Here is a 13,759-nt window from a genome sequence, read left to right as displayed (position 1 = left end):
CACTCAGTATTACCAATAGGGCTGGGAATTGCCAGGGACCTCACAATACGATATTATCATGATACTTAGGTGCCGATACGGTATGTATTGCGATTCTCACGATTCTATATGTATTGCGTTTGGAAACTGTGATTTTACTGCGACTCGATGTTCCAAACATGTTGTTCAGCATACAGGGAGCTGTCCTGACCAGGTCCCAGGGGAAGAGACAGGGAGCTGTCCTGACCAGGTCCTAGGGGAAGAGACAGGGGCTATGCAGACCAGGTCCCAGGGGAAGAGACAGGGGCTATGCAGACCAGGTCCCAGGGGAAGAGACAGGGGCTATGCAGACCAGGTCCCAGGGGAAGAGACAGGGACTATCCAGACCAGGTCCCAGGGGAAGAGACAGGGACTATCCTGACCAGGTCCCAGGGGAAGAGACAGGGACTATCCAGACTAGGTCCCAGGGGAAGAGACAGGGACTATCCAGACCAGGTCCCAGGGGAAGAGACAGGGACTATCCAGACCAGGTCCCAGGGGAAGAGACAGGGGCTATCCTGACCAGGTCCCAGGGGAAGAGACAAGGGCTATCCTGACCAGGTCCCAGGGGAAGAGACAGGGACTATCCTGACCAGGTCCCAGGGGAAGAGACAGGGGGCTGTCCTGACCTGGTCCCAGGGGAAGAGACAGGGGCAATCCTGACCAGGTCCCAGGGGAAGAGACAGGGGGCTATCCAGACCAGGTCCCAGGGGAAGAGACAGGGGCTATCCTGACCAGGTCCCAGGGGAAGAGACAGGGGCTATCCAGACCAAGTCCCAGGGGAAGAGACAGGGACTATCCTGACCAGGTCCCAGGGGAAGAGACAGGGGCTGTCCTGACCAGGTCCCAGGGGAAGAGACAGGGGCTGTCCTGACCAGGTCCCAGGGGAAGAGACAGGGACTATCCTGACCAGGTCCCAGGGGAAGAGACAGGGGGCTGTCCTGACCAGGTCCCAGGGGAAGAGACAGGGGCAATCCTGACCAGGTCCCAGGGGAAGAGACAGGGGGCTATCCAGACCAGGTCCCAGGGGAAGAGACAGGGGCTATCCTGACCAGGTCCCAGGGGAAGAGACAGGGGCTATCCAGACCAAGTCCCAGGGGAAGAGACAGACTATCCTGACCAGGTCCCAGGGGAAGAGACAGGGGCTGTCCTGACCAGGTCCCAGGGGAAGAGACAGGGGCTGTCCTGACCAGGTCCCAGGGGAAGAGACAGGGGCTGTCCTGACCAGGTCCCAGGGGAAGAGACAGGGACTATCCTGACCAGGTCCCAGGGGAAGAGACAGGGGCTATCCAGACCAGGTCCCAGGGGAAGAGACAGGGACTATCCTGACCAGGTCCCAGGGGAAGAGACAGGAACTATCCTGACCAGGTCCCAGGGGAAGAGACAGGGACTATCCTGACCAGGTCCCAGGGGAAGAGACAGGGACTATCCTGACCAGGTCCCAGGGGAAGAGACAGGGACTATCCTGACCAGGTCCCAGGGGAAGAGACAGGGACTATCCTGACCAGGTCCCAGGGGAAGAGACAGGGACTATCCTGACCAGGTCCCAGGGGAAGAGACAGGGAATATCCTGACCAGGTCCCAGGGGAAGAGACAGGGACTATCCTGACCAGGTCCCAGGGGAAGAGACAGGGACTATCCTGACCAGGTCCCAGGGGAAGAGACAGGGACTATCCTGACCAGGTCCCAGGGGAAGAGACAGGGACTATCCTGACCAGGTCCCAGGGGAAGAGACAGGGACTATCCTGACCAGGTCCCAGGGGAAGAGACAGGGGGCTGTCCTGACCAGGTCCCAGGGGAAGAGACAGGGGCAATCCTGACCAGGTCCCAGGGGAAGAGACAGGGGGCTATCCAGACCAGGTCCCAGGGGAAGAGACAGGGGCTATCCTGACCAGGTCCCAGGGGAAGAGACAGGGGCTATCCAGACCAAGTCCCAGGGGAAGAGACAGGGACTATCCTGACCAGGTCCCAGGGGAAGAGACAGGGGCTGTCCTGACCAGGTCCCAGGGGAAGAGACAGGGGCTGTCCTGACCAGGTCCCAGGGGAAGAGACGGGGACTATCCTGACCAGGTCCCAGGGGAAGAGACAGGGGCTATCCAGACCAGGTCCCAGGGGAAGAGACAGGGGGCTATCCTGACCAGGTCCCAGGGGAAGAGACAGGGGCTATGCAGACCAGGTCCCAGGGGAAGAGACAGGGACTATCCTGACCAGGTCCCAGGGGAAGAGACAGGGGCTGTCCTGACCAGGTCCCAGGGGAAAAGACAGGGGCTATGCAGACCAGGTCCCAGGGGAAGAGACAGAGACTATCCTGACCAGGTCCCAGGGGAAGAGACAGGGGCTGTCCTGACCAGGTCCCAGGGGAAGAGACAGGGGCTATCCAGACCAGGTCCCAGGGGAAGAGACAGGGGCTATCCAGACCAGGTCCCAGGGGAAGAGACAGGGGCTATCCAGACCAGGTCCCAGGGGAAGAGACAGGGGCTGTCCTGACCAGGTCCCAGGGGAAGAGACAGGGGCTATGCAGACTATCTCTATCTATCTCTCTCTCTCTCGTGATCTAGTGAATGGTCTGGTGTCGTTGATGAACAGTAACATCAGCAGCCCAGTCAACCTGGTGAGTTTGTCCGTTACACTTGAATCCAAACATTATAACGGTATCTATATCTGTGTGTAATTGAATGTCTTTTTGAATTGTCAAAGCAAATGGATACATCATGCTACATCAAGTCTGTTGATTAGTAAAAAGAAAAATACACTAGCATATTTGACTACTGTTTTTTAGTCATACTGTGAGCTGTGTAGCTATTCAGACGGTTCTCTATAGTACCTGTCAGGCAAAGGATGTTACAGAAGGGTAGCTATTCAGCCAGTTCTCTCTGACATAATGTTTAGAGATGTGACAGTAGTAGGAGAGGTCTTGTAGAAAGAGGCTGGCTGACGTGCATTACTGAAACACACATGAGGGTTGTGCTCTGACCAACCAAATGGTTGTGCTTTGACACTGGGAGGTCGGTGTGCAGCACTCCGCTAAATTGCTTTTGATTTTCTCTGCTGATCTGCCTGTAGGGGAACCCAGAAGAACACACCATATTGGAGTTTGCTGAGCTCATCAGGAGTCTGGTGGGTGAGTGTCAGATCAATAGACAAGCCCTTATCCTTCCCCTTGCTCTTTATCTTTCTTTCTTTTTCTCTTTCAAGCTTTCTTCGCCTCTCTCTACAAATATAATAGATTGCTGCTGTTCTAGGTTGGGCTTGTACCTAACTGTACCCTTCTCAACTTCCCACTTTTCTCCACACACAATCACACACACAGTGAGCCGCAGTCAGATCCAGTTCCTTCCAGAGGGGCAGGACGACCCTCAGAGACGACGGCCTGACATCCGCAAAGCCAAGATGATGCTAGGCTGGGAACCTGTGGTCAGTACATAAACACACACGCAAATGCTAGACACACACACGCGCACGCACACACACACACTAGATACACACTCACGCTAGACACAAACACACACACACGATTGCATGCACACACATACACTCATGCGGCTAGACAGACATACTCTCAATGCATTTGATCACACTACTACACACAACAATCTTCCATCAGACGTGTGCGTAATCACAAAGTAGTGAATTGCTGTGAGTCATAGCTCATACAGGGTTGGCTGTACATATACTATTAAACATTGAACATATTGTATATGACATGAATGAAAACAGTACACTGAGGGAGGTATACAGCCACTCGCCAGACAGTTTTTTAGGTACACCACACCGTTCACAAAAATGGGTCGCGCCTACAGACAGTGAGTCACGTGGCCTGTGGCTTGTTCAGTTACTATTCAATTTGTTGAAAATGGTCGGAACGAGTGACCTAAACAGCGTAAAGCGTGGTATGATTGACGGTGCCATGCGTGCTGGTTCCAGTACCTCAGAAACATCCGCCCTACTGGGTTTTTCAGGCACGACGAGTGTCTAGGCTTTACCATAAATGGTACGACAAACAAAAAACACCCAGTCAACGGCAGTCCTGTGGGCGAAAACAGCTCAATGATGAGAATGGCAAGAATCGTGCAAGCTAACAGGCGGGCCACAAACAGACAAATAACGGCGCAGTACAACAGTGGTGTGCAGAACGGCATCTCTGAACGCACAACTCGATACTTGTCACGGATGGGCTATTGCAGCAGACGACCACACCGGGTTCCACTCCTATCAGTTAAAAACAAGAAGAAGCGGCTCCAGTGGATACGAGATCACCAACACTGGACAATTGAGGAGTGGAAAAACATAGCCTGGAACATGACAGTGAGTTTAGTTTACTTGAGTGGCCTGGTCAGTCCCCAGACCTCTACCCAATAGAACATCTTTGGGATGAGATAGAACGGGCTATTCCCAGCATGAATGTACCGCCGTCCAATCTCCAGCAACTGCGTGATGCCATCGCATCAGCATGGACCAACATCCATGTAGAACGTTTGCGACACCAGGTAGAATGCCCCAAATAATTCAGGTTGTTCTGGAGGCAAAGGGGGTCCGACCCAGTACTTGATGGGTATACCTAATAAACTGTCCGGTGAGTGTATAATACCACTCAGTAGAGAAACATACCTGTCACTCACTCTCACCAGTGATTCACCATTTACTCAATGCACTGCTGTCAAATCACACTGCCCAGAGAGGTGGAGGGGTGGTGCATTATGGGGGATGGAGTTTGACACTGTCTGGTGGTTGGATATAGGGGATCCCCAGGTGATGTTCTTTGAGACTACTATGAAACGTCTAGGCGCAACAACGGCTCAGCCACACAAGCTCACAGAATGGGAGCACCGAATTCTGAAGCTCATAGTGCGTAAAAATCGTCTGGCTTCTTTTGCAACACTCACAATCAATCAATCCAATTGTATTTGTCACATGAGCCGAATACAACAGGTGTACACCTTACAGTGAAATGCTTACTTACAAGCCCTTAACCAACAATGCAGTTTTAAGAAAAAAAAGTGTTAAAAGTATTTACTAAAATAAACTGAAGTAGAAAATTGACTGGCCCCATCGAACACTTTTGGGATGAATTGGAACGCCAGTTCTAATCGCCCAACATCAGTGTCCGACCTCACTAATGTTCTTGTGGCTGAATGGAAGCATGTCCCCACCGCAATGTTCCAACATCTAGTGGAAAGCCTTCCCAGAAGAGTGGAGGCTGTTATAGGAGCAAAGGGGGACCAACTCCATATTAATGGCCATGATTTTGGAATGAGATGTTCGACAGGCAGGTGTCCACATTCTTTTGGTCATGTAGTGTATGTGTCTATATGTGTGTTCATGTGTATGTTGCTGTGTTGCCAGGTGTCGTTGGAGGAAGGCCTGAACAAGACCATCCAGTACTTCAGCTGGGAGCTGGAGCACCAGGCTAACAACCAGTACATCCCCAAGCCCAAGGCAGCCCACCAGAAGAAAGGACAACCCAGACAACACAACTGAGCTTAGGGGGTCATGGTTCACGTCATCCCCAAACGCTGCTGGGTCACTGGAGGACTCAGGACCCTCCTCCTCCTCTCTTAAGTTCGGTGTGAAGACAAAGACAACATGTAAATGTCCTTTATCTTCTGTTGTTTTTTTGCTGTGACGTTTGTGACATGAGAACTCAAACTGTCCCACCATAGAGACACTACCGTGGGAGATTTCTTTTCAGACAGATAGACTTGCCTGAATGAAAGAATAGGAATCACAAACAGAAAAAAACATGACAACGATCAGAATCCAGTCTTGCACTCTGGGTTTTTTGTCAATTGACATTTTTTGTTATTTAAGAGCAGGCTTGAGAGAAGTGTTTTGTTGCGTTATTTACACTGTGCAGTTTCTGTTATGTTTTGTTTGTTTGACGTTATCTATTTTATATTTCTTGTTTCCTGTCTCTTAAGTAAAATACTGCTTTGTATTCCAACCATTGGTACATTGGAGAAGAGGAGGGGTGAAGGAGAGTGAGCCTCAGTATTGTGCTTTGCCCCCCATTCTACATTTGCCCTGGTGCCGTTCAGTGAGCTGTAAGCCTGGACACAAACACACCAGGAGTGTGTTTCTGCGTCACTGTGAGCGTGTTGTGGTTCTATCGGAGTATCCTTTGTGAAAGCTCTACTGTCAAATCCAGAAATCTTCTATAATTCATTTCAGGTGAAGATGCTATTTTAATCAAATATTTCCAATAATATGTCTCCCATGTGTTACTTCTAAAACCTTGGCATCACTGTTGCTATTCTGGGAGTGAGGAGGTTAGTCAATAATGCGAGGCTACACAAACAAACAGGAGCAGGGGTAATTAGATTAGTGTTAGGCTGGGGAGAAGTGGGAGAAGGAGTTTGTAGAGGAGAGGGATATACATTGGGGTTAGTAGAGGAGGAGAGGGAGGTACATTGGGGTTAGTAGAGGAGGAGAGGGAGGTTCGTTTGGGTTAGTAGAGGAGGAGAGGGAGGTACATTGGGGTTAGTAGAGGAGGAGAGGGAGGTTCATTGGGGTTAGTAGAGGAGGAGAGGGAGATACATTGGGGTTAGTAGAGGAGGAGAGGGAGGTTCGTTTGGGTTAGTAGAGGAGGAGAGGGAGGTACATTGGGGTTAGTAGAGGAGGAGAGGGAGGTTCATTGGGGTTAGTAGAGGAGGAGAGGGAGGTTCATTGGGGTTAGTAGAGGAGGAGAGGGAGGTTCATTGGGGTTAGTAGAGGAGGAGAGGGAGGTTCATTGGGGTTAGTAGAGGAGGAGAGGGAGGTTCATTGGGGTTAATAGAGGGGAGGGAGGTTCATTGGGGTTAGTAGAGGAGAGGGAGGTACATTGGGGTTAGTAGAGGAGGAGAGGGAGGTTGATTGGGGTTAGTAGAGGAGGAGAGGGAGGTTCATTGGGGTTAGTAGAGGAGGAGAGGGAGATACATTGGGGTTAGTAGAGGAGGAGAGGGAGGTTCATTAGGGTTAGTAGAGGAGGAGAGGGATGTTCATTGGGGTTAGTAGAGGAGGAGAGGGAGGTTCATTGGGGTTAGTAGAGAAGGAGAGGGAGGTTCATTGGGGTTAGTAGAGGAGGAGAGGGAGGTTCATTGGGGTTAGTAGAGGAGGAGAGGGAGGTTCATTGTGGTTAGTAGAAGGGAGGGAGGTTCATTGGGATTAGTAGAGGAGGAGAGGGAGGTTGATTGGGGTTAGTAGAGGAGGAGAGGGAGGTTCATTGGGGTTAGTAGAGGAGGAGAGGGAGGTTCATTGGGGTTAGTAGAGGAGGAGAGGGAGATACATTGGGGTTAGTATAGGAGGAAAGGGAGGTTCATTGGGGTTAGTAGAGGAGGAGAGGGAGGTTCGTTTGGGTTAGTAGAGGAGGAGAGGGAGGTACATTGGGGTTAGTAGAGGAGGAGAGGGAGGTTCATTGGGGTTAGTAGAGGAGGAGAGGGAGGTTGATTGGGGTTAGTAGAGGAGGAGAGGGAGGTTCATTGGGGTTAGTAGAGGAGGAGAGGGAGGTTCATTGGGGTTAGTAGAGGAGGAGAGGGAGGTTCATTGTGGTTAGTAGAGGGGAGGGAGGTTCATTGGGATTAGTAGAGGAGGAGAGGGAGGTTGATTGGGGTTAGTAGAGGAGGAGAGGGAGGTTCATTGGGGTTAGTAGAGGAGGAGAGGGAGGTTCATTGGGGTTAGTAGAGGAGGAGAGGGAGATACATTGGGGTTAGTATAGGAGGAAAGGGAGGCTCATTGGGGTTAGTAGTGGAGGAGAGGGAGGTTCATTGGGGTTAGAAGAGGAGGAGAGGGAGGTTCATTGGGGTTAGTAGAGGAGGAGAGGGAGATTCATTGGGGTTAATAGAGGGGAGGGAGGTTCATTGGGGTTAGTAGAGGAGAGGGCGGTACATTGGGGTTAGTAGAGGAGGAGAGGGAGGTTCATTGGGGTTAGTAGAGGGGAGGGAGGTTCATTGGGGTTAGTAGAGGAGGAGAGGGAGGTTGATTGGGGTTAGTAGAGGAGGGGAGGGAGGTTGATTGGGGTTAGTAGAGGAGGAGAGGGAGGTTCATTGGGGTTAGTAGAGGAGGAGAGGGAGGTTCATTGGGGTTAGTAGAGGAGGAGAGGGATGTTCATTGGGGTTAGTAGAGGAGAGGGCGGTACATTGGGGTTAGTAGAGGAGGAGAGGGAGGTTCATTGGATTTAGTAGAGGGGAGGGAGGTTCATTGGGGTTAGTAGAGGAGGAGAGGGAGGTTGATTGGGGTTAGTAGAGGAGGAGAGGGAGGTTGATTGGGGTTAGTAGAGGAGGAGAGGGAGATTGATTGGGGTTAGTAGAGGAGGAGAGGGAGATTCATTGGGGTTAGTAGAGGAGGAGAGGGAAATACATTGGGGTTAGTAGAGGAGGAGAGGGAGGTTCATTGGGGTTAGTAGAGGAGGAGAGGGAGATACATTGGGGTTAGTAGTGGAGGAGAGGGAGGTTCATTGGGGTTAGTAGAGGAGGAGAGGGAGGTTCATTGGGGTTAGTAGAGGAGGAGAGGGAGATTCATTGGGGTTAGTAGAGGAGGAGAGAGAGGTTCATTGTGGTTAGTAGAGGAGGAGAGAGAGGTTCATTGTGGTTAGTAGAGGAGGAGAGAGAGGTTCATTGTGGTTAGTAGAGGAGGAGAGAGAGGTTGATTGGGGTTATGGTAGTAGGTGTAAGGTAGAGGTTGCTGTTAGAAGTAGGGGAAATATAAAGAGAGAAGTTCAGTTTGGGGAGTGAGATTGCGAGCCTGTGGAGTTAGTAGTGGTCATAGTTGACGAGTTCTCGTCATAATGGTGCTGACGACCCTGATCGTTGGACCGTGCGTGGTCCATCCAGTAGGACTTTCTGGGGAGGGAAAGAACACAACGACATACAGTTGAGGTCGGAAGTTTACATACACTTAGGTTGGAGTCATTAAAACTAGTTTTTTAACCACTCCACAAATTTCTTGCCAAGTCGGTTAGGACATCTACTTTGTGCATGACACAAGTAACTTTTCCAACAATTGTTTACAGACAGATTATTTCACTTATAATTCACTGTGTCACAATTCCAGTGGGTCAGAAGTTTACATACACTAAGTTGACTGCCTTTAAACAGCTTGGAAGATTCCAGAAAATTATGTCATGCCTTTAAACGATTCTGATAGGCTAATTGACATAATTTGAGTCAATTAGAGGTGTACCTGTGGATGTATTTCAAGGCCTACCTTCAAACTCAGTGCCTCTTTGCTTGACATCATGGGAAAATCAAAAGAAATCAGCCAAGACCTCAGAAAAACAATTGCAGACCTCCACAAGTCTGGTTCATCCTTGGGAGCAATTTCCAAACGCCTGAAGGTACCACGTTCATCTGTACAAACAATACTACGCAAGTATAAACACCATGGGACCACGCAGCTGTCATACCGCTCAGGAAGGAGACACGTTCTGTCTCCTAGAGAGGAACGTACTTTGGTGCGAAAAGTGCAAATCAATCCCAGAAAAACAGCAAAGGACCTTGTGAAAATGCTGGAGGAAACAGGTACAAAAGTATCTATATCCACAGTAAAACGAGTCCTATATTGACATAACATGAATGCACGATCAGCAAGGAAGAAGCCACTGCTCCAAACCACCATTAAAAAAAAGCCAGACTACGGTTTGCAACTGCACATGGGGACAAAGATCATACTTTTTGGAGAAATGTCCTCTGGTCTGATGAAACAAAAATAGAACTGTTTGGCCATAATGACCATCGTTATGTATGGAGGAAAAAGGGGGAGGCTTGCAAGCCGAAGAACACCATCCCAACCGTGAAGCACGGGGGTGGCAGCATCATGTTGTGGGGGTGCTTTGCTGCAGGAGGGACTGATGCACTTCACAAAATAGATGCCATCATGAGGAAAGAAATGATGTGGATATATTGAAGCAACATCTCAAGACATCAGTCAGGAAGTTAAAGCTTGGTCGCAAATGGGTCTTCCAAATGGACAATGACCCCAAGCGTACTTCCAAAGTTGTGGCAAAATGGCTTAAGGACAACAAAGTCAAGGTATTGGAGTGGCCATTACAAAGCGCTGACCTCAATCCCATAGAAAATTTGTGGTCAGAACTGAAAAAGCGTGTGCGAGCAAGGAGGCCTACAAACCTGACTCAATTACACCAGCTCTGTCAGGAGGAATGGGCCAAAGTTCACCCAACTTATTGTGGGAAGCTTGTGGAAGGCTACTCGAAACGTTTGACCCAAGGTAAACAATTTAAAGGCAATGTTACCAAATACTAATTGAGTGTATGAAAACTTCTGACTAGGAATGTGATGAAAGAAATTAAAGCTGAAATAAATCATTCTCTCTACTACTATTCTGACATTTCACATTATTAAAATAAAGTGGTGATCCTAACTGACCTAAGACAGGGACTTTTTACTTGGATTAAATGTCAGGAATTGTGAAAAACTGAGTTTAAATGTATTTGGCTAAGGTGTATGTAAACTTCTGACTTCAACTGTGTTAGAACGTAACCTCAGCTCAACTCAAAAGATCTTAAACATTGGAAAGGCGCCAGTAATATGGTGGAAATACTCAGCCTTTTAGAGGGAAGGGTTAAGCAATTAACTTGTTTCTCATACCCATCAGATCCTTTCAGATCTACTAGAGTGCTTAGTGGGTTATACAATATGGGGTGGATTTGGGATTCAGCAGATGAGGAGATGACTCGAAGGGGATGGCTGGTACAGTATGTATAGGACAACATTGTTTAAATTGCCAAGGCTGTCAGAGCCAACAGCCAGAGAGGCAAGTCCAGGGAACAGGAAATGACACATACACAGGAAGTAATTAAAGCAATCCTACCAACTGACTTACAGGAGTTTTCAACCAAGGGGCCAGGCACTGTTTCGAAACTGCAGTTAACTGACGCCTGGCCCAGAAAGACAATTTCTATACACAGTCACATAGAGAAGTCAGATTTGAAAATTCCTAATAAGATACTATAGTCATCACCTTTGTGCACAAAACATCCATTGAATTATTCAAATGATTGTCACTGAGGCAGATTATTTTTTCTTCACTCACAGCCGAAGATATAACCACTTTATATTGAACATGTCTGCTATGTTTTTGGATGACGTGATGATGTCGTCGCTGCTCCCTGTGTGCACTGAGTGCTAGTGTGCATGTGATGTTGCTCCAGTCTTCTCAGTGCTGTCAACTGTCTACAGAACTGAGAAGGAAACACAACTTTCTCCTTCATTTATTACTTTAATCCTAACATCTTTTTCTCAATTCCTACCTCTCTCAGAGCCAGCCTCAGACCCCCCATTCAGAAAGTATTCAGACCCCTTCCCCTTTTCCACATTTTGTTAAGTTACAGCCTTATTCTAAAATGTTTTTTTTTTTATAATCCTCATCAATCTACACACAATACCCCATAATAACAAAATGAAACATGCCTTAAATACATAAGTATTTACATCATCCTTGAGATGTTTATACAACTTGGAGTCCACTTATGGTACATTCAATTGATTGGACATGATTTGGAAAGGCACACACCTGAATATATAAGGTCCCACAGTTGACAGTGCATGTCAGAGCAAAAACCAAAGCCATGAGGTCGAAGAAACTTTCAGTAGAGCTCCGAGACAGGATTGTGTCGAGGCACAGATCTGGGGAAGGGTACCAAAACATTTCTGCAGCATTGAAGGTCCCCAAGAACACAGTGGCCTCCATCATTCTTAAATAGAAGTAATTTGGAACACGAAGACTCTTCCTAGAGCTGGCTGCCCGGCCAAACTGAGCAATCGTGGGAGAAGGGCCTTGCTCAGGGAGGTGACCAAGAACCCGATGGTCACTCTGACAGAGCTCCAGAGTTCCTCTGTGGAGATGGGAGAACCTTCCAGAAGGACAACCATCTCTGCAGCACTCCACCAATCAGGCCTTTATGGTAGTGTGGCCAGAATGACACATGACAGCCCACTTGGAGTTTGCCAAAAGGCACCTAAAGGACTCAGACCATGAGAAACAAGATTCTCTGGTCTGATGAAACCAAGATTGAACTCTTTGGCCTGAATGCTAAGCGTCACGTCTGGAGGAAACCTGGCACCATCCCTACGGTGAAGCATGGTGTTGGCAGCATCATGCTGTGGCAATGTTCTTCAGAGGCAGGGACTGGGAGACTAGTCAGGATCGAGGAAGAACCCAATCGAACATCTCTGGAGAGACCTGAAAATAGCTGAGCAGCGACGCTCCCCATCCAACCTGACAGAGCTTGAGAGGATCTGCAGAGAATAATGACCATTGTGTCGTCGGCAAACTTAATGATGGTGTTGGAGTCGTGATTGCAGCAGAGATTTTGCGCCAGCCTGTCACTACTTGGTCAAAAGCACTCAATGGTCTCAGCATTCAAACTTTTATGTTTAGTGTGGTATAGCGTGATATAAGCAGAATTCAATATAATTCCAATGCAAGAACCCAAATGACGTCCCTGGGTATAGCTACATATCAGTATGTTTCATCATAGAAATAGATACATTCTATTATGGTTTTCTTGGTAGGCTATTGGTTTTCGTGGTTGTTAATGGAACTGTACGTATTGGAAACGTGATTATGGTAGGCTGGAATTGCTTCATTGATTACGTGGTTCAGATTTGATCCACAGAAGTGTATTGTGCCATATCACAAGGTGTTGCTCAGCAGCATGGTTTTCCATGTTTGAAGCAGGCCCATAGGCTTGTTTATATGGCAAGATGGCTGTGCATGGCTGCATCTCACTGTAGCAGGTTATTTTATTTTTAAATATAGATTGTGTCATGCCTTTATCGATCTGATATTTAGTTTACTAGGACTACTACTTGGTACCGCTGTTTTGTTCTGTTCTCATTCATTCGTTCACATTCGCAGTTGTGTCAGTATTCTAAGCCAAACTACTACTCAGCATTTTTGTTTGCATGCATGAATAACTAGGCTACCACTTTCAGCATTTAGTTTGCATTATTTTGGTAAGATGGCTGTGTGTACGGAAGCATTCACATAGGGTAATTCACCTATTACAAACATCCTATCTTGAATCCTAAATTCATTACCAAGACGGCCATGCTTTAGTGTGTAGGGCACTGTCCATTGTGCTGATACAATGCAGTGGAGATAGGTTGGCGCGGAATATGTAGCCTGTCACTTCAAAGGCACTCAATGGTCTTGGAGTCTCTGCATTTTAATTATGTTTTATTGGGGTATAGCATGATATAAGCATAGTTCAATATAATTCCAATGCAAGAACCCCCAAAAAATGTAAACTGCCCCCTTAGTCACTTTATCCTGGCACCGGGCCTGTCTACAATGTATGGAGTTGTAGGAAATTAACTTCAAAACAACAAAAATTCTCTCTGCCATCAAGAGGGGGGCCACTAAAATGTTTTGCAGAGTGGAGGGGGGCCCCCAACTGAATATCGCTTAGGGCCCCCATATTGAATATTGAATGATGCTCTCTCATTTCACCCACTCTGTCTTTTTCTCTGACTTGTTTTTGCCAAAGCTTTTCTCCTTGGTCCTGGCGTTTCTTAAAATCTCCATCGAAACCATTGATCTGGAAGAAACATTGCGAGAGAGAAGAGAAAGCTTGAGAGTGTTTGCGTGTGTGTATGCACGTGCATGTGTGTGTATTCAAAGTGTTTCAGGCCCAGTGATGTCCATAGTGTTGGAGTATAATTATCTCTCCTTTGAAGAGTCTCTGGGTCTTGCTGTGACAGGATCATCCTTCTACTCTTATCTAGTCTGATGACGATTATAAATTAGG

The 13,759-nt window shown here is 48.0% G+C and overlaps 1 protein-coding gene across 1 annotated transcript in view; it reads left to right on the top strand.

The window, feature by feature from the left end:
* Positions 1–5,959, top strand: part of LOC115155884 (UDP-glucuronic acid decarboxylase 1) — a 36,122-nt gene extending 30,163 nt beyond the window's left edge. The window contains exons 7-10 of the mRNA XM_029702889.1: positions 2,568–2,629; positions 3,082–3,139; positions 3,329–3,432; positions 5,362–5,959. Coding sequence (XP_029558749.1) covers positions 2,568–2,629; positions 3,082–3,139; positions 3,329–3,432; positions 5,362–5,496 — 359 coding nt within the window. The 3' untranslated portion in view covers positions 5,497–5,959. The remainder of the gene's footprint in view (positions 1–2,567; positions 2,630–3,081; positions 3,140–3,328; positions 3,433–5,361) is intronic.
* The last annotated feature ends 7,800 nt before the right edge of the window (positions 5,960–13,759 follow it).

Source organism: Salmo trutta, chromosome 20, assembly GCF_901001165.1.
Source record: "Salmo trutta chromosome 20, fSalTru1.1, whole genome shotgun sequence".
Taxonomy (NCBI): Eukaryota; Metazoa; Chordata; class Actinopteri; order Salmoniformes; family Salmonidae; genus Salmo; species Salmo trutta.
Note: the sequence above shows the minus strand (reverse complement) of the source record. Positions and strands in the feature narration are given on the sequence as shown.